Genomic DNA, 26637 nt, shown 5'->3' on the forward strand with positions numbered 1-26637 from the left:
TATCGAGCTGCAACCTTCCTGACACCGAGGTCAGGACAGTAGGTCAAGAGATCTGGGGACAGCAAAACGAGATGAATGCTACACTAAAAGGGTGCCATATTGCAGAATGAGCCAATGGTCCGAACTGTGGAGAAGTTCCCTCTGCCACAATGAAACACCTTTACGCCGACATTTTCCTACCCCAGCTTGGCACACTTGCAAAGAAAAGCTGGAGGGGAGATACCCTTGCAGAGTATATAGGTGTTCTGTTGCAAAAGGAATTGCTGCATAGGCAGGAGTGGTTTAAGAATTCATGGGGCCCTTAGCAGCAGAGCCAGTTTAAGGATTTGAGGGCCCTAGCAGAATAAAATTGCAGTGAGGGTAGCCAGGCTGGAGGTAGAACCGCCTCCCACAATAGAAAGGGGTGTCACTACAAGTGTCCTTGAAGAGGGACAAGGGGGAGGAGGAAAAAGGCTATAGCTCTGTTCCAATGGGGGGGGCAGAGTGCGGGGCCCTTGAAAGCACAGGGCCCTTAGCATGTGCTGCATGGATCAACTGGCCCTTTGCACTGGGGTTCCCAGTCTCGTTGGTGGGGCACTGCCTCCCATCCAAGGATACCATCCTAGGGGGTTGAAAATCACTACTTCAGAGGTGTAAGGTTTCTGGTAATTATAAATCCAAGACCCCAAGGAAATGAGTAAACTACTTCTGGGTAATCTCTCTCTCTCTCTCACCCTGTAGGTATCTTGGTTTTCTGGGCATGTCAAGCGCAGACATTTAGTGAATTGGTTATCTGAAACCACCCTTAAGCCGTATCTGAAAATGAGGCCTGGTTATCTTTGCATTAATTACATTGTGCCTCTGCTAAGGAGAGGACGACAGGGTGAAGGGCCCGCATTCTCCCTTTTCTCTGGCTCCGTATTATTCAGTCACCTCCTGTTTCTTTCACTGCCAAGCGTTCAGCAGTTATCCTGACAGCCGAGCCGCATCCCTGTACTCATTTAATAGCTATTTATCATTCCGTAATCTGCCCATTTTCAAGAAGGAATAAAGTTAAGTGTTCCAGAAATTGGAAAAAATTGAAACTTGACCTTTATTAAGTGGGTTAATTGTCACCATCGCAGCGTGTATGAAATTAATGACCAAAAAGCAGGATTTCTGAGTTTCAGAAGGCTAGGTTAATGTCCAAAAAAAGAGAGTATAAACTCTGACCTTTCTGACATATGCCAAAAGTAACAGGCACCTTAATAAATTACTACCTGTGTGCAATTATACTAAACCATCCCTGGCATCCAATCACTTAAATTAATTGCTGTTAGATACCCTGGCTCTGTTTTAGATATTACAGTGATTCTCCAGATGCCAAGAAACCGCTCAGAGTTTTGGAAGGTAGATTCATTTTTCAAGTGAATGGCCTGGTACAGAAATCTATGGAACACTGATTACGGATGAGACCAAATCTTCCTATTTAAGGGTCTGAGGTTCAAAAGCCATGCCACTTGAACAATAAAAGGGACTGATGTTTTTAAGCAAAACCGGAACCATTGTATTACGATAGAATTTAGGTTGGTCAGTCTAACTCTGGATACTGGGCTGGATCCAAGCAGCTCTTTCAGTCAAGCTCTCCCAACCCCGCTCTTTGCCTCAGGCCCGCATGGTCTTTGTTCGTGTAGGTCCATGAAGAACAACCTGTTTTGGGTAGGCAATGCCCCTCTCCTCTTTTTTTTTTCATCACCAGAAAAGCTGGTTGGATCCAACCCCGTGAGGGTTATATCTTACAAAAACTGAGAGGGTAATTCATCCGTGGTCCAGCAGCGACTTAAGGTCACTTTAAGAATTATTAGTTTGCAAAACCTGGATTTAGGTTGCAGATCACCACTCCCATCCTCATTTGTCTTGACATGCCCTGGTTTCGTCAGCTTCCCTCTATAGCTGGCAGTGCAAGGAACAAGCCTGAATTAGGCCAGAATGTTTGTGCTGATCCAGAACCCAAACTGTGGTTAACAAACCATCTTCAGAATGTGGTTCCGGATTCTAGCTTGATGGAGGTGAACTAAGCCTCGCTAGTGGAGTTGCTTATGTTAAGTAAGTCGACATGGTTTCACATAATACTTGAACGGAACATGAAGAAAGTTTACAGATGTATACTCCGCTTTCCACTACCTGAAAGAGTCTCAAAGCAGCTTACAATCACCTTCCCTTCTTCTCCCTACAATAACCTGTGAGATGGGGGGGGTGGGGGGCTGAGAGAATTCTGAGAGAAATGCTCTATGAGAATAGTTCTAACAAGACTGTGACCAGCCCAAGGTTGCCCAGCTGGCTGCATGTGGAGGAGGAGAACTGGGGAATGAAACCTCTTAAGCATGACACCAAGCACAAATACTTATAAAAGGTCATATACGCATTGGGATGGATCCCATCGGTGCTCACTTAAATTCAGAGGTTTTTCCTCCAGAAGAAAGTTCTACACCTTGTTGAACAAAGTGGTAGAATCCATCCCAATGTATGTGCTGCATCCAACCAACTTTTCAACTGGTGAAAAAGGGGTGGAGAGTCCCTGTTGATCACCCAAAAAGACCACACTGGAGGTCAATGGCCAAAACCAATAAGGGATGAAGGACTTGGTGAGACTGGGGGCATCCAATCCTGGATAATCTTCATTTGCACCCTCTCTCCTCTACAGATCCTGCATAGAAAATATATATTTGGAGGGGCTCTTCAAGAGCAACATATCTCAGAACAAAAACGTAATAGCTGTATAACCCTCATTAAGTATCCGGTGGGGTCAGGAATGTCAGCAAGGGTCCACGTGCAAAGCCTTAAGTGACATTTTAATTTTTTCCCCAAATCTCCCCTACCTCCCCAACCATAACTCAACTCTGCTGGAAAACCACTTCCCGTCATGCTTACACCTCTTCACTTCTGCAAGAGGGAGAGAAATTAGTCTGTGGTCCATCCCTCGTGCTGCAGAGGTAGTTTTGCACAGGCCCGGACGCACGACTCCATGCAATAAGGGGCTTTCTGCATTCTTCTTGTAAACAAGAGAAAGGCAGATATGACCACTGCGATGCATTTGCAAGGCACTTTGCGAGGGAGTTTGCACCTCAGGTTCCTGCTTGCCTGGGAGCCTCCACCAGGACCCGCCATTAAACCAGAATTAGCTGTTACAGAACAAACACGGCACTTCATAAAAATTGTCCGTCTGCTCCTCTCTGCTGAGTAGCATCTAGCAGTAACCCAAAATACCAGAGGGCATCCAATGAAGCAGATGGGCGGTAGGTCCAGAATGGACAAAAGGAAATACTTATTTAACAGTGAGCGATTAAAATGTACAATTTGTCAACGGAAGGTGTATGCCACAGGCATAGTCGGCTCTAAAAAGGGATTCAGTAGATTCACGGAGGAGAGGTCTGTTACAGGCTACTGCTAGCCATGGTGACTAAGGGGAATCTCCACGTTCAGAGGCAGTAAATCCTGAATTCCCAGTGCCAGGAGGCAACGTCAGGAGAAGGCCTCATCCTCTATTCCCTGTTGTTGGCTCTCCAGAGAAACTGGTTGGCCATTGTGTGAGACAGGATGCAGGACTAAATGGACCACTGTTCTGATCCAGCAAGGCTCTTCTTTAGTTCTTATGTTTCTTTCAGCTGAGCTCTTCAAGATAGATATGCGTCTTATTTTTTCTCCACTGTGGTCCAAATGAATGGACTTAAAGCATTAAGACAGGCCAAAATACTAGGGCCCCCCACTCCACTCCACTCCACTGAAACGTTTGTCCCAAGGTGACATTTTAAAATCAGGTTGTGGCGTTAACGTTGTGCGCTTACAGCTATGGGGGGAAAATAATGAAACAATAACAGACACGAATTAAATCAAGATTTACTTTTAATATTTTTTCTTAGTCAAAAGTGTAGCTTTGAAAATCTCTAGCTATTTGTGAAAATCTGAAAGAAAGCTGAGGAGCAACCTCGCTTCGAATAACGTGGTTTAAAGCTGTGGGCGGGCCGATCCGTATCCGACCTCTACGTCGCCATCTCAAGTGTCAGAAATAAAACAGTGCCGTTAAAAAAAAAAAATCAGAGTTTTAAAAATTAAGTGGACAGTGTACCGTGGTTATGCACTTTGATTCAGGAGGAGAAAATAAAACACCGAAAAGCTCTTGTACAGTAAACAAAAACCGTAAAATAAACCAAAATTCTTAGAAACCACTGTAATTAGAATTCTTACCAACATGAAAATAAGGTTGCCACATTACCTTTCTAAGGAATAGCATTCCGGGTTCAATACAGACTAAGAATCTCCCCTGTGCAAATCCTTTTTTCTCCACTCTTTGTGGTGTTCTGTTCTCTGCTTACATAAAACCATCACTATTGGCCTCTTGCCCTTTCCTTTTGCGAGATTCACATTGCAGAAGTCAAGAGTACAGAATGGAAAGACAGCTAACTGATCTGACCTCTTCCCCGAGCATGAAGAATGCTCTTCCCTAAATAAAGGGCCACAAAACCTCCCAAAGGTCTCTCCCCCCCCCCTTTCACCATCCCCCAAAGCAAGATGGCAATCTTAATAGGAAAGGGATGCTAAATCTTTTAAATAACTTAAAAATCTTTGTTTATTACAAAGCAGCAAAAACAAACAACCCCCTCCCCTGTTTTCTTCTGCAGAAAGAAATGTTAGGAAACACACCAATGTAAATCACTGTTTGAAAGGGGGGGGGGGAAGAAACACTTGCTAGTTTTCAATTTCACAATGAAGGCAAAACTATTTCAGGGACTATTCTTTAACCTCATCAGTGCTGTCTGAAGAAGATTCTTTGGCATCTTCAGTCTCTCTGCTGCCTTCCTCTCGATTGAGGTTTTCACTCTCCAATTTGGTCCCATTAAGCAAAGCGCTGTCGCCGTTCACAAAACCGTTCTCTGCTACCTCCGTGGCAATGGTTTCGTCGATCTTTAAGTCCTCTTGCTCTTCTGCTTCTTCCTCCAAGTTTCTCAAGACGATTGGGAGCCTGGAGTCCGCTACAGTGTTCTCTAGCAAGGCGATGTTACTTTCCTCGTACTTGGGAAGGAGAGCTCCTTCTGACATCTGCTTGCCGTAGTACTCGCGGTTGGCAGCGGCACTCTTGATTGCCTTCTCCAAAATTTCTTTCTCGCCTAAACGCAATTTAATAGCCATCGTGGCATGACAGGTAAGGTCATGTGTTTCCAAAAAGGCTTTATCTTCCTAAAGGGCAGAGGAGGGGGGAGAGAGGAAAGGGGGGTAGAAATCAAGATTTACTAAAATCTAAACTCTAAAAACATGGCTTTGGTTTAAAGTTGTAAACAGCATCGATGCTGCCAGGTTTATTCGTGGCTGACATCCATTTACATGGCACTTAACGGGCTACTACCCCAAGACCTTACGGTTTAAAGTGACAGATGGGAGAAAACAGGAAGGTCAAAACAGGGAATGCAAAGGGAGCAAAGGGATGAATGTGAGCAAATCCAGTAAGGTTATATTCTTAGGACTTCTTGTAGTCAGGAGTGAAAACTGAAGCACTGAGTTAAAGGGAGTTACTCTACTGAGTAGAGCAGGTTTTGAAGGAGGATGGCACCACCTGTTTTCTGGAAGGAATATCCAGGCACAAGGGAAAGTGGGCAATTTCGTTACAATGAGCAAGCTTTCATTAGTATATTTGTTTATATAGAATCATAGAATCATAGAGTTGGAAGGGGCCATACAGGCCATCTAGTCCAACCCCCTGCTCAACGCAGGATCAGCCCAAAGCATCCTGAAGCATCCAAGAAAAGTGTGTATCCAACCTTTGCTTTAAGACTGCCAGTGAGGGGGAGCTCACCACCTCCTTAGGCAGCCTATTCCACTGCTGAACTACTCTCACTGTGAAATTTTTTTCCTGATATCTAGCCTATATCGTTGTACTTGTAGTTTAAACCCATTACTGTGTGTCCTTTCCTCTGCAGCCAACGGGAACAGCATCCTGCCCTCCTCCAAATGACAACCTTTCAAATACTTAAAGAGGGCTATCATGTCCCCTCTCAATCTCCTTTTCTCCAGGCTGAACATTCCCAAGTCCCTCAACCTATCTTCATAGGGCTTGGTCCCTTGGCCCCAGATCATCCTCGTTGCTCTCCTCTGTATCCCGACTCTCTCTCTCCAATGGGAATTCAGTGACATAGATCATTCTCTATTTTCACAGCCACTCTGGGAGTAAGGTTAGGCTGTGTGACAGCAGAGTAAGGTCTGTGGGTCAAGCCCCATTTCTTACACAGAATCATAGAGTTGGAAAGGACCTCCAGGGTCATCTAGTCTAACACCTGCACAATGCAGAAACTCACAACTGCCTGCCTATTCACAGGGACCCCAATTTCATGCCCGTGATCCCCCCACCAAAAATCTCCAGAATCCAGCCTCGCCTGAAGGGAATTCACTTAGCATCTCACAGTGGCCATCAGCAATTCCCCGGTTATGCAAGGAAGGGCCACGGAGACAAACACTGGCACATCCAGATCCATTTCCAGAATCAAAAGTTTAAAAGGGGGTGGGGGGGGACAATAGTACAACAGCAAAGCAGAATCCTTAACCTCAAAAATTATTCCTTAGGAAAAACTTTTAATGGGCAGCATTTACTACAGCTAGTTGGGGCATTGGAGCGAGTTGATTGTGAAGACAGGTGAAAGAGCATGCTCATAGAAGCCTTACTGTCACAGTGGTCTTGTAGGTTTTCAGCAGAAGAGATGCCCGGGCTTCAAGGAATGTCCAAAGTTTCACCTCATTGTCCCAGCTCACAGGAAATTCAGAATTTCCAAGGGTGAAGATTCTGTCAATCGCATGTTCCCCTATCAAATGTTCTTTCAGTTCATCTGCAAGAAAGAAACGACCTTCGGTAATTTTCCTAAATACTCCAGACCAAAGCTAAGAAAATTTCACCGTGAATAAAGGGATTCTGCAGAGCTACTGCTTTCCAAACTTTCTCTGTATCGGTGCCAAAGTTCTTAATCATAATCACAGGGCCAGCAGTTGCTCTACTAATCTTGGCTACCAACAAGGCAAGCACAGGGCCTGATGTTGGATTAATGAGAAGCAAAGCCACCCACAAGGACAAAGCAACATAAACCAAAACTACATATTGAGCCATCACAAGGAGTTGCAGCAGGACAGCAGCTAGAAGCTCCCCATAGGGACTTCACCCCCCCCCCCACCACCACACGCACACTTTTCCTGAAGTACAACACTCCCTGATGGGGACAATCATGTCCCTTTGGGCTCCTCATGCTGGGAAACTCATCCTTCCCAACAACATTGTTTGAATCCTAATCAGGTCCCTGAAGCACTTCAGAATTGAGACACCACGGGGAACTCACAGCTGCTGTATGATTTCAAGTCCTGGGAATGATCCTATGTTATATGAAAACATGTAGTTTGGGTGCCTTTTCTAGGTAATCATAGAATCATAGAGTTAGAAGGGACTTCCTGGGTCATCTAGTCCAACCTCCTGCACTATGCAGGACACTCACATCCCTATCACTCCTCCACTGTAACCTGCCACCCCCGCCTTCACAGAATCAGCCTCTCCGTCAGATGGCTCTCCAGCCTCTGTTAAAAAATTTCCAAAGATGGAGAACTCACCACCTCCTGAGGAAGCCTGTTCCATTGAGAAACTGCTCTGTCAGGAACTTCCGGATGTTTAGATGGAAAGGACTACAGCAAAGGATGTAATCATGCAAAGAATGTAATCGTGCAAAGGACTACAGCAAAGGATGAGCGATGGGGTTGTGAGTCTCCTGCACAGTGCATGGGGGTTGGGCTAGATGACTCAGGAGGTCCCGTCCAACTCTATTATTCTATGATTCTATGTCTAAGGCAGCTTAACCCTTCAATGTAAATACCTTTAAACATAGCTTGGTCACTTTTTTTTTTTTACACCCAGTCACCTTCCGCAATGTGCCGCCTCCAGGTCTTTGGGAGACGAGGAAGAGAGGCAAATAAGCTATATCTTGTGGCGCAGTGTGGCAAGGCAGTATATAAGCAGTCTGAAGCTCTGCTCATGAGGCTGGGAGTTCAATCCCAGCAGCCGGCTCAAGGTTGACTCAGCCTTCCATCCTTCCGAGGTCGGTAAAATGAGTACCCAGATTGCTGCTGGGGGGTAAACGGTAATGACCAGGGAAGGCACTGGCAAACCACCCCGAATTGAGTCTGCCATGAAAATGCTGGAGGGCATCACCCCAAGGGTCAGACATGACCCGGGGCTTGCACAGGGGACACCTTTACCTTTAGTTTTTCAAACTGTAAAGCATTTGCTAATAGCCTCCTGTCAACCAGAAAGATAAACCTTTGTAAACTGGGAGGCAGGTTTTGATCTTTGACCATAAAGGACTGGCAAAGCTATGTGCAGTTTGACGACCTTAAAAAAAATTGTGGACCAGCAACTCACTTCACCTATTTGCAAGGCTAAGGTTTCTCCCTCCCTTTTATTTCATTTCTCAATTTTGACATTCACACAAGAAAACAGATACAAAGCTTCGTAAAATTTTGGTTTGATTTTTACCTTCCGTCATACAAAACACTCGAAGGAAAGCCAGAAGCTGGGCAGAGATTGGAGGCTCAGTTGAATGCAAGGCAAACACACTAGAACTAACAAGAAACAGTGAATGAGATAGTCAGTCTATGGTATCTTGAAAATCATTCCAGCATGAAATCCCTTAAACTAAAGTAAATGTGATTGTTAAGCATTCTCCTGAAGATACTCCTCAGCCTCTTCGATACAAATCAGAACCATTTATCTTGCTCATAAGCTATTTAAAACCTGCAGTTATTTTATATATATGTGCAAAATTATTCTCAAGTCTCAATTCCAAAACTTCAGAATGTGAACAATGGCACATTCATTACTAGTAATAGTTGAAAAAAAATCATTAATAATTTTATTTTAACCATGTTTTATCTTGCTCTGGCAAGCCAATGCAGACTTACAAAACACAGTATTTATTTATTTGTTTGTTTGTTTATTATTTTAATTTATATACCGCCCTCCCCGGAGGCTCTTGTTATTCTGCCCTTGTAAAGGGGGTCAAAATTTTGTAAAATAAATAATAAACTAATAAAAAGAAGATACTCAAAATTACACCAGTAAATAAGTACTGACCTGATGCCAAAAGCCTACAAAGATCAGGGCCTGGCAAACAGATGACAGAGGTACATTCTATAACTGGGGGGGGGGGGGGCAGAACCAGAAAAGACTCTCGCTTGCTGTTGTCCTTCCCTTCTCCGTTAACGGAACAGGGCCTCAGAGTAAGATCTCAACTGATGTGCCAGCATGCATGAGAGTTAGGGGGCCTCTTAGGATACCCTGGTTCCATGCTATTTAAGGCTTTTAAAAGGGATTAAAACAGCGCCCTGGTGAGGGGCCGTGGCTCAGGGGTAAAGTGTTTGCACTGCATGCAGAAGGTCCCAGGTTCAAGCCATAGCCTCTCCAGTTTAAAGGATCAAGTAGTAAGTGATGTGGGAGACCTCTGTTTGAGACGCTGGACAGCTGCTGCCAGAGTAGATGATACTGACCTTGATAGAGCAAGGATCTGATTCACTATAAGGCAGCTTCGTGTGTATGAATTGGGCTCAGAAGTGACTATGCAGCCAGGGTAGTTGTCCTAGACAGACATAATATAATCTTTGTCATTAGTGCCAATCAGCAACAGGGCTGCTGCATTTTGCACTAATTGAAGCTACAGGGCTGTTTCAAAGGCATTTCCCCCTGCCTCCCCCCCCCTCCATGCAGAGCATGTTGCAGTAAATCTAACCGAGATGTGATCACAACACAGGTGACAATGGGCAAATCTGGCTTTTCACCAGAACAGCTCATATTTTAAGCTAATAAAATGACGAGCGACCAATAAAATGGCTATTGTATTATAGCCCTTTAAAAAGAAAGAGTTAAAAACTGTTGACAAAGAATTTGAATATACAGTTTTAAAATGAAGGATGCTAGTCAGTATAGGTCACAAAAAATTTCAAAAGCAGTTTTATGGTAAGCAGGCAAGTAAAAATAGCCAAACGGCTCTTCTAGCCCCAAGAGATATAGAATTCTGAAGTTGCTGGTAAACGCATTTGGTCGTAATTGTTTACTCTAAATCTATGAGAGAGAAATATTAACTCTACCTATGTTACTCAAGAACAGTTATGCTACCATGTTCTGCCGGACCTCAAGAGCTTGAAATATATTTTAAGATAAAAGCCATTTCTTTCCGTTTGACTTACGTTGGGATGCCAGCGCGAGCTAAGACCTCTGCCTTCATAGCATACAGCCTGTCACTTTTACTCACTCCAAGCTTTATTTTCACTCTGTCATGCGAATTATTATCAAAGAAAAATCCACTGTGGATCACAAATTCAGCATTTGACCGAGTGCCATAAAAAATGTAAATCTAGGAGGATGAAAAGAGAAGTGAAGGGACAGAAAAATAGCTTAAGATGAACTCTCAAGAATGACACAAATTGCATGTCAGACAACCCCCCCCCCCCAACCCAACACTACAGTCCTACAGAACACAATGTCTGTGAGAGTACCATCTTTAAATTATGCACAATGCAAACTACGGAAGTGCTCTTACTCAAAAGTCCCGGCCAAAGTTCTGGTCTGTAATTAATGAACCTCTATAGCAGGGGTAGTCAAACTGCGGCCCTCCAGATGTCCATGGACTACAATTCCCAGGAGCCCCTGCCAGCGTTCGCATCCTCTATTCATGGATGCTTGGAATTCCTCTCCTGGCTGCATATTAGAAAGCACCAATCAGGGGCAGCATAATTCATGAATGTCTGCAGCCTTTCCCCAAATCCAAGTACCATGAGGAAAGCTGGAACTTTCTTACAAGTGGCGTGGCCTCACGGATCTTTGCTATCCACAGCAGAAACTAGAACCCTGCTGTACAGTTTGATGGTCCAAACCTCCCAGTTACAAGCTGAATTTTATAGAATCATAAAATCATAGAGTTTGAAGAGGCCACACAGGCTATCTAATCCAACCCCCTGATCAGCCTAAAGCAGTGGGCCTCAGTAAAATAGTCAAGCATTGACCGGTCTCGGGTGATAAAAAGGTTGGGGACGACTGGCCTAAAGCATCCAGGGTAAGGATCTGTCCAGTTGCTGCTTTAAGACCGCCAGTGAGGGGGAAGCTCACCAGCACTTTAGGCAGCCAATTCCACTGCTGAACTGATTGTGAAAAATCATTCTGTGGGGGTTAAGAAGGGAAACAGCATACAGAATACATAGCAACTATTGGGGGGGGGGGGAAACAGGAACTAAAGTGTTTCCTTAATATTTTGACCACAACAAAGGGACTGCTCTGATTAATTCTGAACAAAAAGAACATTTTTATCCCATGTGAATAGCTGGCATATTTGCATATGCACGACCTCAAGAAGTTGCTGCAATCATACGACCATGCCTCAATCTAAAACCGATACGGAAGTAACTATATTGAGCGCAAGTTTCCCTCAGATGAGCTCTCTTTGCTTTTTAAAAAGCCACCCACAGTGCCGGCATTAAGCTCCTTTTTCTGTCCTCTGCTCTCTCTGAAATACAACAGAGAGAACAGCAGAGATCCTACGATCCCAGGTATACAGAAAGAGAACAATAATCTGCATTACAAGCTCTCCGGTGGATTCAAATGGGTAGCCGTGTTGGTCTGAAGTAACACAAGAAAATCAGAGTCCAGGAGCACCTTTAAGACCAAGTGGACGAAGAGTCTGACGAAGAGTGCTTGCACTTGAAAGTTCATGCCCTGAATAAATCTTTGTCGGTCTTAAAGGTTCTACTGGACTCTGATTTTATTAAGCTCTCTGGTGGTATCCCATGATTAATTCTGGATAAGGGGCATTGCATAAACTCCCCTCCTCCTGAGGGTATGCAAAAGAATGCTAAGGGGTGTGTGTATGTGAGTATGTGTGTGTGTATCAGGGTGGGGAGATAAGCAAACACAGGCATGTTCTGGCCCGTCGAGGGAAAGATGAAACGGAAGCCCTGACCAGGCCCTTGCTACAAGCTAATCGCTACCTCCTCTTGAGAGAGCATGGAGAGTTATGGAGAACAAGCTCTACTACAGAGCTATAGTCTGAAGGAACAAAATCAGGATGAATAAGCAGGAAGATGTTCTGTGAAGAGCAGAATACACAGGAGGAGGAGGCTCACTGGAATTTACACTGTAAAGAAGTAGTAAATAGGGAGTGAAAGAACTCTGCCCTCAACCTTTTGCATGTGGGTGGCAAAGGCAGCATTTGAGTTAAGGTAGTTCTGTTTCTGGTCACTCCCTACCAAGCCAGGTGGATCCACAGAGCCAGCTCCCACTTAGTGAAGGCTCATGATCTGCAGCCCTAGTGGAATCTGGGTGCCTGCATCTGAGGATGGGAAAGAACTCCCCCTCCTCAATTTTGGTACCAAAGTAAATAGGGAACAAGTGCCTATTTCTTTTCTGTTATCAACACACAGAACTGGACAACACAAGTCTTGGATAGGGGAGCTGAATGCTTGAGGCAGACGACATTGATGCATGTGGAGAGAAACTACGCATCCCTTTGAGAATGTGGCCTGCAAGCTGAATTAGTTGGTGACGGCCTTTTTTTATTTTCTGGACAGGTAAGTGGTAAGCAGTCAGGTAGCAGATGAATGAGAACCAAGTCATGTCAAACTGCAAGATGCTGAACAAATAATGATGCTCAGGTCAGATCTTTTAAGCCATCTCACCTAAGATACATATACCTCCCCTACCACTCCCATGGTCATTCACAGAATAAATTGCTCAGTGACTCATGGCAAAAGTATAAGGCATGCTATAGATGGAAGCAGACCATTCTTCTTCCTTTGCACTGACAAATGCAGTTTATGTTCGCACTCAGAGACTGTGCTCCCCACCTCCCCATGTTTACAGCCCTGATCGACATGTTTTAAGAAGAAATTAAAAAAAATATCCTTGTAAGGAAAGTCTCACAGGAACATTTCTAGTACAAGCTAGCAGGACTCATTAAGCTAAATTAAAACTGTTTGCATTTTTGTGTTTACACGTAGCTAAACAGCTCCACGAAACCTCTTTTCTTCAGGGCAGTGAAACGCATAATCCATTTTACATATAGAAAATCATCTCCCCCCAAAAAAGCTACTGAGGATTACCTGTTCTCCAGGCTTAAAATCTTGGAGTGCTACACATTCACAGCGATCGTCCTCTAAGTTGTAACCGGTAGTGATCTAGCCAAGGGATAGAAAAAGGGATAAGATTAAAAGTTCACCTTGTTTTTATGAAACTGCCCTATGGAAGGAGGTGAATGTTAACTCAAGGCATTGTAGAAGGTATCTTCTTCTTTAAAGGTTGCAGAAATGACCTGAAATCAGAAACTTGAAAGGCCACCTCACTCTAGCTTCTCCATGAAGAAACAGGTGTCAACAAGACACCTTTCTTAAGCCTTGTGACCAAACCAGGCAGCAGTTGATGGGAGATGGCTTTCCACTCTTGCTTGCTCACCCTCCATGGCTATGCCATCCCGGGCAAGGAGAAGGGATAGTCCTTCCCTCTACATCCCCAACCCCCACTCAACATCTTCTTATCTCCCAACTATTTACTCAGGAAAGTCAGCCCCTTATGCAAGGGGGCAAGCATCAGTGGGCGCAATCCTGGAAGTCTCCATGCTCAGAGTTACTGGGTAAAGCAAGAATTACCCAAGGTTACTGGGTAAAGCATGCCACAAAGTGTTTCCCAGTCGCTGTCTGTCTGACATCCAGGTAGAGGGGAAGTTGGATCATACGTATTCCCTCATTAAAAGGGTACCATGGGAATTGGCCCTAATTTATTAACACTAAATTTCTGCATTATGGAATTGGAAAGAAAAAAACCCTACTTGCTTGAGATAAGCGGAAAGTTCTGAAATATACCCTCTCAGACAACTACTGCTGGTCCTCAGCTAAACCTGTTGAGTTCCCAGTCGCTCCCATGAGGCATTCCACAGCACTGCACCGTAAGAACTAGATTCTGTGTCGTGTACTTCAATTCTTGGTGCATTTCTCATCTCTTCAAATCAAAAGGAGGAGTGGATAACTGTGACTCTTTGGGGGATACTCTCTTCCGAGGGCTCCAATTTACTTGCAAATAATCCCTTTATATGAAACTTGGGTAATTATTCTTAGATGTACAGGGATTCTTCTATGGAAGCCGTCACAAGAGGAAGGACTCCCCCCCCCCCACACATACACACAGATTTCTTTTAAAAATCACCAGTGCTAAAGAGGCTCATGTTAACACGGAAGCAGCCCTCACAGCATGATTTTCTTAAAGTTGGAAGGTTCTGCATTCACAGGCAACATACCATTACTGACAACATGGGAAAGGACAATTTTTCAGACATAGCTTCTGCCTAAATATGGAAGCTCAAAGCCATATTAATGCAATCCTGGGAGCATTTCAAGCATTTCCAGAAGAAAGGTTGGTTTTCCTTTCTCTACCCTAGGGAGTCTCAAAGTGGCTTACAACTGCCTTCCCTTCCCAAAGACACCTTGTGAGACTGAGAGCTCTGAGAGAACTGAGACTGGCCAAAGGTCACCCACTAGGTTTCATACAGAGGATGGGGGAATCAGACCTGGTCCTCCTGATTTCAGTGTACCACACTTAACCATTACACCACCATGACTTTCAAGAGCATTCAAATATGGAATCTTGGGGGGGGGGGCTGGCTTTGTGTATGGGGCTGGCTTTTGGCTGTATGGTACGTATTTTGAAAAAGTGCATTTAATTCCTCTGTTTCTAATACCAGCATTTAGAGGCATTTGGTGAGGTTCAGGTTTTCTACAGAAAGCTTGATGCATGGAGTCGCTGTGTGGCTGTTTCACATGTACTGTAGGATCTTTTAAAAAATGTGCTGTTGCTGGGTTGCTGTCTTTGCCAGCAGCAGGGATAGGTATTCCATGGTGCCCTGTGAAGCTGATATCTCACTGCTGTTGCCTGGGAGACAATGTTGGATTTTAAAAGTTCAATTAACCTGTTCTCTCCCCCCTCCTGCCGGTGCCCACATGGACTGTTTTCCTCCATTTCTGAGTACCGGGGAGATCAAGCCAGCTAGCACGGGAGACCCTAAGCACCTCAGTAGAAGTGCCAAGAGCTAAATGGCCAGATCTAGTCCAGCTGATGGGGGTGTGTGGAAGAGAAGACCTACAGTCAAGGTGGGAGAACTTCACAGCACGCTGCTCTGAGAAATACGTGGATCCAAAGAACTAATGGACAGTAAACAGGGATCTCCCATTTCCTCAAATTCATAACTACATTCCTCGATGTTCATTAAACTCCAGAGAAACATTCCCATCTACCTGACGGTAAAGTTACAAATAACTCATAACCCAGTTAGAACAGACTAATGTATTAGGGTAGGATAAAACAAATTCAGGGAGTGGCTTTTTAGTTATCCTGAAACAGCTTAATGCTAAAATATGAGTTCCATGTTATAATATAATACTGGTCTGGATTACAGGTACTGCCTCTTTCCACAATTAAATGGTCTAAGGATAAGATTATAAGAATGAGCTAGATTTTTTGTTTTGTTTTGTTATTTCAAGCCAGCAAGAAAGTGTCAGGATGTTCTTTGTGAGCCCAATGGTTCTGATGGTGCCTGGGGCAAACAGGCCGTAGGGGGAAGAATGGCCATTGCTCCTTCATGCAATCTGTGATCTTTGCACGCGGCAAGGATGACACTAGTCTGCAAAGAGCTTCCTGAACACAACGATCCATTCTGGACGAACATCATGCCCTGTGCCAGCAATTCCTCTCTTCAACCCTGCCCATCAACTGGGCAGACTGAGATCTGTGCTGGTCTGGCAGCCATGTCTAGAGTCTCTCTCAAGAACCAAGAAGGCAACATTTTTTCTTCCTCACTGTGTTTCATTACAGAATTGTTTTCGCTGGCTCTATTGTTTGACAGATCGCACTTTGTAAATGTTCAAATTCTATTACAAATGAGATTTCATTGAAGTCTTGGAGGAAATGGACTGATATATATTTATGACACCACCACTACCACTAAAACCTGATTGACAAACTTGAGGGGGGGTGGGGCGGAACTTATATTAAACCCAGTAGAAAAAAACCCACAATAAAATACCTGCTGCACAAGAACCCACCGCATGCAGGCAATATTAATTATTACAACAGAGGGATACTATGAGGAGTTAAATTGCAGCTTTCAAAGCAGTGTATTTTATTGCAATTTAACATTTTACTACAAGCTCCTGCACTTCGGCCTACCTCCAATTTGAAGAGATTATCGGACTAAAGAAATGTTTGTCATTTTCTAATGCCTGAAAGGACAAACTTCAGGAAATTTACAAACTTCTACACATGGACAACCCCCCTCCCCTTGCTCTTATACTAACTTGGAAGCAAGACTCTTGAGTGAGAATATTTCAGAATTTACACCACATCACAGAACTCCACAGTAACAGAGAGACCCTCTCCTCGTATCACTAGAGGTGCTTATCTTGTGTCTGTTTCACAGAACTCCGCCACAGTGGGAAAGGCCAGAGATATAAGTCAGGACCCTGCCATTTCAGAACAAACAATGGTGGTCAAGTTTGTGGAATCCAGTGATCCCCCAAGCGGAGGGAGGGCAAGAAAGCCCCAATTCCCCATAAAACAAAAAGCACTTTGCTTCCTTGCTATACCCTTTAACAACAGCAGCTGATAAAGATGGTGTGCGTGTTCTAAAAATCTAACCCTTAAGGCTCTCAAACTCTTAATGTTGTTTTACTGGGGGAGTCTTTTATTTGGCCTGAGCTGGATGATGCCCCCTGCCCAGTCGGCCTCTGTACCTGCAACAGCACCAGTATCCAATCTGACTGTCAAGTCACAAGGCAGCGAAGGAGGAACAGTGAGAAATGCACAAAGACAGGATTCCTGACAGAGTTCTTAGAGCCAGGATGATCTAATTAGTACTGTCAGAAGCAAGAAAAAGCAGGATGGACAGAGCTCCAACTAAAACCAAAAGAGCCTTTTTATTATTTAGCTTGTGGGAGGTGGAAAAAAAAAAAGGCCCGTGGGGTAGAGCAAGAATAGAGATGCATTATAGCTGACTGACTGGAGAAACATCTCAGCACCATCTCAGCAGACTTCAAAGCAGACAACGCCTCCTGCCTTCCAGTTTTCAGCGGCAAGTCAGGATTTCTCTGGGTCATCAACGGGGAAAAAAGTCAGGCTGAAATGGGGGTTTCTACAACTGCTTATTGATCAATTGAAAGATTTACATCCCGCCTTCCCTTGTGGCTCAAGGTAGATCACATATTAATTAAAACATTGCTATTTATAGCCAGTATAAGATAGAACCACGGATACCCCTCTACCTCAATTGTTTGTATTCTATGCCCCATCGAAAGCCCCGGTGAATAAAATGGCCTCACGGCCATTGATAATATGCTTTCATGAGATTAATGGGGGCTACTTAAGAGCTGAAGCGGTACAGTGACCTGCTGAGAGAGCCAGTTCAAACAAGCACACCATCAGCCATAAGTCACTAGACCAGGAGTAGTCAAACTGCGGCCCTCCAGATGTCCACGGACTACAATTTGCTGGCAGGGGCTCGTGGGAATTGTAGTCCATGGACATCTGGAGGGCTGCAGTTTGACTACCCCTGCACTAGACAGTCTGAGGTATGCTCCTATCTCTCAACCTCCTTCAGTCCCCCCTGCGTGCCATAGAGGGACAATTCCAGATGACTGTCCAGCTTTGCCCAAATTCATTGGAGCTTGGAAGCTAAGCTGGGTAAGCCATGGTCAGGACTTGGAGAGGGTTGCTATGCAGAGGAAAGCTTCTCTCATGCCTTGAAAGCCCCACGGACAGGGTCACCATGAGCTGGTTGCAAGTTCTCACGGAACGAGTGCGCTGGGCAACGTACACCGAAGGCTTCACGCTTGAAAGTGCTACATGCAAGCTGCTACTAACTTCTCAAGTAAGCAATAAGGATTGAGAGGAAACAACACAGAAATCATCATTTCTGTAAATATTGTTCTCACCTCTACAGAAGCATATCTATTTAAAGATTGGTGGAAAGAAACACAAGCTTTGGCAGCCCAGACTGGTAATATTTATACTTTTTGTTTGGTTTAGTTTGTTTTAAGGTACAGAAACAAAAACCTGACTGAGGTGAGGAGGAATTTAGACATGAAGGTGTTACAACCAGGCATGCTTTTAATGATCACTCTAAGCCTGCTTCAGGGTTAAACAGGGGGCTAATGGACTCAAATTGAACATGCAGGGAACATTAAGAACCTCAGAAGAATACTCCTGCATTAGACGAGTGGTCCAGTAACACAGAGGCTAACCAGTTCCACTGGGGAGGGGGCAAACAACAGGACTTAGAGGCCAAGACCTTCCCCTGTTAGGAGCTCTACCATGCGGGATGACCACCATTGTGAGGAGATATACGGATAGCAGCTTACAGTTCCAGTGGAGATCCATTTTATGATTTCAGAGCAGCATCCCTTTGTTTGGTAAACTTCCACTGTCATTGTGTTAATTGACTGAGTCTTAGATGATGGTGGCAAGATAATTTAGTTACTTTTAAGTCTGCAGCGAACAATATTTTGAATCGTTTGCACATTCCTTCCTAAAGACTCCAGGCAACGGCTTAATCCTGATTTGCACGGAGAGTGCCGAGTACAATTTTTCTGGCTTGAGCCATAAGAAACTAATGTGCTATGCACAATACGAGGGAGCGAGAAGCAGGGCCCAGACCAATCGAGATTTTCGCTTCCTTCAAGGCTTGTTCACACAGCAGAAACCCACGGTTTGGCTATTACGGCTGAGCTAGGACTTTGGATACGACAAATAGGGACTTGTGACACCTGTGCGAGGGAGGGGTAATCCTTCTCCCAATGGGATGAAATTAATTCAAAATCTATGGGATGAAATTAATTCAAAAGAAATTCCGTCTAAACATCCGGAAGAAGTTCCTGACAGTGAGAACGGTTTATCAGTGGAACAGGCTTCCTCGGGAGGTGGTGGGTTCTCCATCTTTGGAGATTTTTAAACAGAGGCTAGAGAGCCATCTAACAGAGAGGCTGATTCTGTGAAGGCTGAAGGGGGTGGCAGGTTACAGTGGACAAGCGATTGGGATGTGAGTGTCCTGCATAGTACAGGGGGGTTGGACTAGATGACCCATGAGATCCCTTCCAATAATATTCTATGATTCTAATCTTTATGGTCTCCCCATTGCTGCTTCAATCCTTCAGGCCACCATGGCCCTCCCACCATCAACAGCAGCAAACCCTGTGTGGCCCTGAATTGCTGAACCCGGCAATGCTTCTCCCCAGCAACCACAATGGTGGCAATGAACCCTGTGTGGCTCTCAGCTGGGCCCACCAAGGCTTCTCCCGCCCCCTCAACAGTGGCAGTGAGCCCCGTCTGGCTCAGCTGCAGCTCCCAATAGTAAATGTGCATGAGCAGAGAATACTCTTTTATATGGGGGGGGGGAGGGAGATGTAAACCTCTTCCATATAGTTTTTAAAATATTTTTTTCTGAAATCTTCGTGAATACCCTCATTTTGCTGAAAAATCTCGTTCACGTGCCCACAATTTGCACATAGGGGCCACATGTGGGAAACAATAGGTATAAAAGTAATATTTCATAACATTTTCCCAATCTTTTAATGATGAGGGAAGTTAAGACTTACAGTGGGTTGGATCCCAGAACCTTTCTACTAGAAGTAGTGGTTCCAGTGATACAAGATGCATGAGGGGAAATTTTGACCACTTCCTTCACCTGACAGTACCTGTCTGTTCTCTATGACATTCAGCTCATGTAGGACATTCAAAGCCCCTGCTACAGCCTTCAACATTTACAGGCAGCTGCTGGGAAAAAGGCAAAGTGGGAAAGAAGCACCTCTAGCAGCGTCTTCAAACTGGCACTGCATGGGATCTAACTCAATCTGTATTTCAGAGTCCACTGGGACACAACTGGTTCCAGAGAATATCGAGAGAGACGTACCATTTTATTCTTCCTGCCCTTGTTTATGTCCTATATATTTGTTTATTAGTCCTATATGTTAAAAAAAATCCTAATGAAAAAGGCCTACAGTGATTTAGGTAGTTAGATGAGTAACTTGATGACTTGAGGTGAAAATACTTTGAATTCTTATCATTGGTCTAAGGACAACAAAATAGTTATGTATCATATTTTAATGTAATATAAACCACATTATGTCATTTTTCATACACTGCTTCCCTGTTATGTGGGTTTCCAGAAACCATTCTATTCTCATACCTGTCAGGCTTTTAAAAAAGTATTTGAAAACTTCACAGCTAGACACCGCATATGCTTAAGCATCAGCTGATCAAACGAAGCTGAAGAATTCCAATGGAAGGAAGCAACGGAGAAAGCGTGAGTCTGGGAATGGAAGACTCAGTTGGGTTTACAGAAGACACGGGTAAAAGCAGAACAATAATTGCAAGAAGGACACAGACACAGACAATGGTCAGCAGATAAATTAGACCAAGAAGATGAAAATATTTTCAAAAAGGTAAACAGAATGTCACACTTTCTTTGGGTTGGGACCCTTCCCCTGATATTCAAAGGATTCACCTGCAAATACTAGTTTCTCCAGAGCATATCAACAAAACAACATATTCACCAACCAGGTCTATACCCAAGTCCATAATTAAAAGCATGGCAGAGAAACAATACAGTTTAACAAGTTTAATGTATTAAAACATTTTAGTCCTTATTTCAGATGGTCCAGTCTCAGTCAGCAATAGAAGTATCACCATCAGCCCCAATTGAAAGTAAGACACTTCCCCAGCAAAAGACTCCCAAAATACAGACAGCTGAATTATTGGTTCGTTGGAACAAATACATGACACAGCACTCAGATCTACTGAGGCAAATGAAACAAAGTTTAATCACAGTGGAAAGAAGTCAATGAAAAACAAGGTTCTTACCAGCCCATTGGTGTGATTACACATATCCCATAAAGGAATCAGAGCCAAAGTAACCCGGGAACCATCCTCAGCAGGAATCTGGTTTTGTCGTGTAATGACAGATGATACTGCCCATCTACAAGCAGCAAATATACAGTTCAATGAACAGAAAAAGTCATCAATTAGCTTATAGCAATCCTTCCCAGCTTTCTATGGATGCAGAAAATACTTTTATTAATTGTGCAACATGGGCAACCAAAGTTATACATTATTCTTAAAAAAAACCTGCAGCATCCTAATGTTTGAAAATTACTTTGACAAGCTGAATATAAATGGGACAGTATCTTTTCCCAAATGTACAGTATTCACATGACAACTTTATGATATTGCTAGAGAAGCTTGAAAATAGACCAGCGTCAATGAAGAACAAATTCAGACATGCGGGAACATGCATTAATGTTGTTGTCCTTCTGTTATAACTATGCCCCTAGCAACTTGCAAAAAGAAATATACTTACATTCATTTTTACAATGTTCTAATCTATCAGATTAACTACTGGACAGAGACAATATAACAAGAACATTGAGAAGGACTATATTATGACCACACAATTTAGAAACAACCATAAAACTAATAGCTAGCTAGTGGCTAGCTGCGGAATTTTGACGTTTAAGTCTAGATGGCTCAAGCAGTTATATTCTACGGCTTAAATAACTGTATTCCACAATCTTTTAATTTTACCGTGGTGAGTGGACAAGAGATTCATGATTAATAACCTGATGGTTTTCTTGGGAAGCATTTGAAATCTTAATAACCTACTTTCTATTTTTAAAAAAGGGTAACCAACCTGTAATCATCGTAAGTGAAAGAATCCTTTAATGGCAGTTTGCTGGCATTAGGATGGGTCTGAGAAAGAGGGGGAGGAGAGGGGGAAAGGGGGAAAAAACACACACAACAAAACAGAAATCAGTCAGCGGAATTTCATTATTTAGCTGCCTAACAGATCCTAACAAGAGCCAAATGAAGCAGGAGACGTCCAGCCGCGCTACAGAGGGATCATCATGCTATTATGCTCTCATACATCACTGTCAACTTAATTTGTTGTGCCCAGCAGCCGCCATAAATCTGTTTCTTCATATTTCAAAGACTGGAACCCACAGACAACACACATTCACTCCTCTCTTTCTTTCACTCAAATTAAAAAGGAAAAGAAAGAATGTAAAACTGGACTTCCATCTCCATGCCAGACATGAAAACTTGACTGGGAAGAGAGATTGCCTCTGTTTCACCTCCTGCCCCAGGATTTTAATTCTCTCCTATCTGTACTTTTATAGTCGTATTCTAAACCTCATTTTCCATGCACCCTAAAGAAGGGTGTGTGTTTTGTTTGTTTGTTTGTTTGTCTCACAGGTTGCATAACAGATTAAACTCTTGAAGCAGTTAAAGTAACAGGCACAGGCAGTTCCATGGGCCGTGCCACCCCGTTATAATCGAATAAAACTAATGAGGCAATTGGATTCTTTTCCTTGAAACGCTATTCAGACTACATGTCTGAAGAGGGGTCAAGGAAAGTGACCTTAATTATGAGGAAATAAGAATGATTTAAAAGAAGGTATAATTATGGAGGATTCACTCCTCGGGTCCCCCATTAAATGATTTAGAGCAGCTTCAAGTTCGTTTCGTTTCATATACTCTTAAATGCTATGACAGCTACGCATAACTTTAAAATAATCTTAAAAAAAAAAGAGCCTTCCTAAAAATGCAGCCCGTCTTTACTACTGAGAGCCATTAACAGTATCATTTCAATTATATTTGAATAGGCAGGTTTCAGTAAGTGATCAAACAAATGGTTGTTTCTACTGACACAAATGAGTTGTGCTTGGGTGTATCTTTGCAACGCTGTTAATGCAAGGAGCTCTCTGCAGTGTGTCTTTTTTGTTGGCTTTTTTTTTTTTTTTACTCTTGATGCATTAGCATCACAAGTGCATGGTAATTTATCATCTCTCACAGTAATGTACTTGCTGGCACCGTGTGCAGGGCAGTAGGGGATGAGGTAAAAGTGGCTCAAACCGTAAATCAATTAGAAAACAAAAGCTCGTGCTCAGTGCACAATTTTAGGCAAATTATATATTACAAAAGGTTGCCAATTGGGTGTTACGTCCCAGGTGTCTGCTGTCTCCGGCCCCTCAAACTCTGCGGACTGGGCTAGTGCTGGAAAGGCTTGTCATCAGGAGGCTGTTTGGTTTACGTGCAAAATCTCACTTCGGATTACTTTGCTTTGGTTGTTCTTTTGTAACAAGCAAATCACGTGTATATGCCAAGTAAAATTGCATTCACTAGTTCGGCTCGTATCATTAATATCATCTCTATAACGCAGTGCATCCAAAGTCCCAATTCAGATGAAATGTTTATCACGAGACATACAGCAAAGGACCAAACCTTTCAAGCAAAACCAGGATCACAGGAATCCCAGCTAATTTCCTTACAGCTGCAAGAGGGGAAATATTTTAGGGATGGAAGGTAACAGCAGGATGGAAGGCTAATCTTTGGGGCAGGGTTAGCTCTTTGCATTGGCATCCTTCAATGAAAAAGTCACTATCCGACAAACACTTTTCCATTCTGTTTAATCTGAATGCTTGGGTATTTTGTGCACAGACAATTCTTAGAAAACAAGACATTCCTCCAGGCAAAAAGACCTACACGTATCATAAGACAAACCTACACAACAACAAACTCTATTATTATATTAATTTCTATGTAACAATTCAATCCCAGTAAAAATAACTCTTTCTACTAAAAGACATACTGGGAAGATAAAGCTTTCTCTGAAGCGACACCAGCTTGCAGGGTTCTGATGCCACCTACTGGCCCTGGAGTGAAATGCATTTAAAACCAAGAAAATTAAAAGTCTTGTCTTAAGGACATGTACTGTTTCCTTCAAGGTGGAGCTTGGAGTCGCTCAGACTCCTTTGCCAGACTGAATACTGTGAATTTGTTTTTTAAAGACATGATAGTACACGACTCCGTCAACGACAGTGTTTATGAACCACTTTTCTGCTAACTGGCCCAGATACTTTAATAAAAACGTATGGATTTAAAATGTGTTAAAATCATAATACAAGCGAAAACGGCAGCCTTTAAAGGTTTACCTAGCCTGCCTCAAATCAACCTAGCATAAACTTTAGTTCCTAGGCAAGTTTTAACACGGCAGACATTTTTAAAACAACAACTTCTGAAGACTATTCTATAGGTCCCATTCGGCACCCTGGACATTGCCCTTGAAGAATAGACACAACATGAAAGAGCCTCATCATAAAAATCTAAGGCAGGGGTAGTCAAACTGCGGCCCTCCAGATGTCCGTGGACTACAATTCCCATGAGCCCCTGCCAGGGGCTCATGGGAACTGTAGACCACAGACATCTGGAGGGCCGCAGTTTGACTACCCCTAATCTAAGGAAACGGGAAGGTTTCCGACTTCTTTCAAAAGTGTTATGCCCCATGCTATTCTGGGTCCAGACCACTGCCTTCATGAATAGCAAGACAAGCATCTCCGTTGCCACTACAGGCTTCCTGTACGATGGCAGCATCTCACTCACTTTTCGAAGCCGGACATACAAGCACTGGAAACCATCGATGTCCATCACTCACATCTAAAAGACTCATAATACCCGTCACATTGCTTATTTCTAGTCAAGCAGATTTCTTGCTAAATTAAAGGGTTATTGTACTGACAAAACTGAAACAGAGGATGTCTCAAGAAAAGCTGACATGGAGCCGTCCAAGGCTTCCGGATCACCAGCCCGATACCGATATGATGTACAGGGACTTCAAAGCCACGGTCCGCAGGGCCTAGAAGCCTCTTGCGAAGGCCAGGGGGCTCCTGCTGCCAAGCTGGAGAAGATCCGAGCAGGAAGCAGCAGCGGTTTCCAGGCGTCCTCCCAACTAGCGCATTTTAAACTGTACTTGAATTCACATCTGACTTTTTAAAACTGCTTGGGGGGCCATTTCCCTTTGTTCATTTGCTGTTAACTCTAAAATTGTATTGGAGGGGGATGGAAGAAGAGACCGCCGTACACGTTCAGCACCCTACACCATGGGCGCTTTGTCAAACGTATTAATAGTGCATCTTAAAAAAAAAAGCAATGGGGGAAAACAACTTTACTGTTGAATACGATATTTTTCAAACCCACCGCACCCTCCCAATCTCAGCCACCTGCCTACTGCCACAGCTTTTGTACAGAACTAGGCATCGAGCCTTAACAGAGCACAGGAATTGCTACTGAATCACCACGCAGAAAAAGGCACACATTAGAGAACAGTATTGTGAAGAAATTAATTACTGCATTTCTGAAAATGCTATCCAAAGTGTTTCAGCATGCTAGAATCTCTCGGGTGGAATGACCAAGAGAAGAATGCTCTGATTAAAAAATTGATTTAGCATGCGGCTTCTCTTTACAGTCCCGAAGTAAAAATGAAATCTCCCTAACAAACACTTAATAAAACCTGTCAATATATCTAGAAAGAAAAATGACACAAATGCATTAAGTATTAAATACCCTTGGAAAAAGTCACATATTCCATGAATTTTTGATGCACTATCTTGACATTAATGTAAAACCTTGATATTTATAATTGACAGATATTTAATAAAGTATAGGATATGGCTGCTGCACAGCATGCAAATTTTGCAGATTGATCAAAAAGAGATAGACACGTATTCAAACGAAGCGCCCCACTGATAAATGGCAAAAAATCCAGTCTAAGTCCGCACGCCTATAACCCCTGAGATTCAGAAACAGAATTACTTCACAAGCCCCTATATACCTAGTCTTTTAGTACCTTTTTTCACACTGAAAAAGCCCTCCTCGGCTTATATGTGGGTATATGCGGTAATTGAAATAGAATCCTGCTCCGGCCAGCCAATCGTTACTCTGGCAGTTTGTAGGACATTTGATTGAGGGACCCTGATCTTTTTTTCCCTTTTGCCTCCCTTTTTCCTCTTCTTAATCACTTCTTCCAAACTATTATTTTGGTTTCTGTGGGTGAAAAGCAGGGTACAAAAACCAGCAGCTATTCATCCTCTTGACTTTTCTGTATTTGTTGGGGGGCGGCTGGATGGGAGATCCTGTGATGGAGCATTTCCCACCCTCGGCTTATATGCGGGTCGGCTTATGTGCAAGCATATATGGTATTCAGCTTTGCAAACTGAAACTGTACAACTTTGCAAACGGAAATAATAAAACCAAAGGGTAGTTGCCAGTGCCCCCACACTAAGCTAAACAAAGAGATCCGAAAAGGGGTTTATCCAAGCCAAAGCACCTTATCTAACCGGCAAAATCCATCAGTCCGGTTTGGGAGCAGAGGATATTACACTTGCATCACTATTTCTAACTTCCTAGACGAGAGAAATCGCAGACAGTGTTAGCTGCAACTTCAAAGTTTACTGATGAGTTATTCTATTGAAACTTTTCGCTTCACTGGGATCAGCTGTGAAGAGTGCTGAGATCAGGGAGTAGTCAGGGAGAACTGCAAGCAGTTATTTATTGCATAACAGAAAACATGTAGCCAGTATTCTGTCCTTTTTCTCTGCCCTAGTCCTGCAGCGTTCCAGCTAGTTAGTGCAAAAGCACAAGGAGTCAGCAGCTATTTATTACAATGAGGCTTAAGATGCAGAACTTATTTCAAATCAGAGAATACACAGACGACAATTCAAAGTTTTGTTAATTCACAGCCACCC

The 26637-nt window shown here is 43.4% G+C and overlaps 1 protein-coding gene across 2 annotated transcripts in view; it reads right to left on the reverse strand.

Annotated features, from left to right (window-relative positions):
* Window positions 1-3843: 3843 nt before the first annotated feature.
* The window catches only part of SETD3 (SET domain containing 3, actin N3(tau)-histidine methyltransferase), a 56337-nt gene continuing 33543 nt past the window's right edge, over window positions 3844-26637 (reverse strand). For both annotated transcript variants that reach the window (XM_077323640.1, XM_077323642.1), the window contains exons 7-13: window positions 21747-21805; window positions 20921-21035; window positions 13126-13200; window positions 10222-10388; window positions 8516-8601; window positions 6670-6830; window positions 3844-5193 (exon numbers count right to left, since the gene is read on the reverse strand). In XM_077323640.1, coding sequence (XP_077179755.1) covers window positions 4747-5193; window positions 6670-6830; window positions 8516-8601; window positions 10222-10388; window positions 13126-13200; window positions 20921-21035; window positions 21747-21805 — 1110 coding nt within the window. In that variant the 3' untranslated portion in view covers window positions 3844-4746. The remainder of the gene's footprint in view (window positions 5194-6669; window positions 6831-8515; window positions 8602-10221; window positions 10389-13125; window positions 13201-20920; window positions 21036-21746; window positions 21806-26637) is intronic.

This window comes from Paroedura picta, chromosome 2 (genome assembly GCF_049243985.1).
Source record: "Paroedura picta isolate Pp20150507F chromosome 2, Ppicta_v3.0, whole genome shotgun sequence".
Taxonomy (NCBI): domain Eukaryota; kingdom Metazoa; phylum Chordata; class Lepidosauria; order Squamata; family Gekkonidae; genus Paroedura; species Paroedura picta.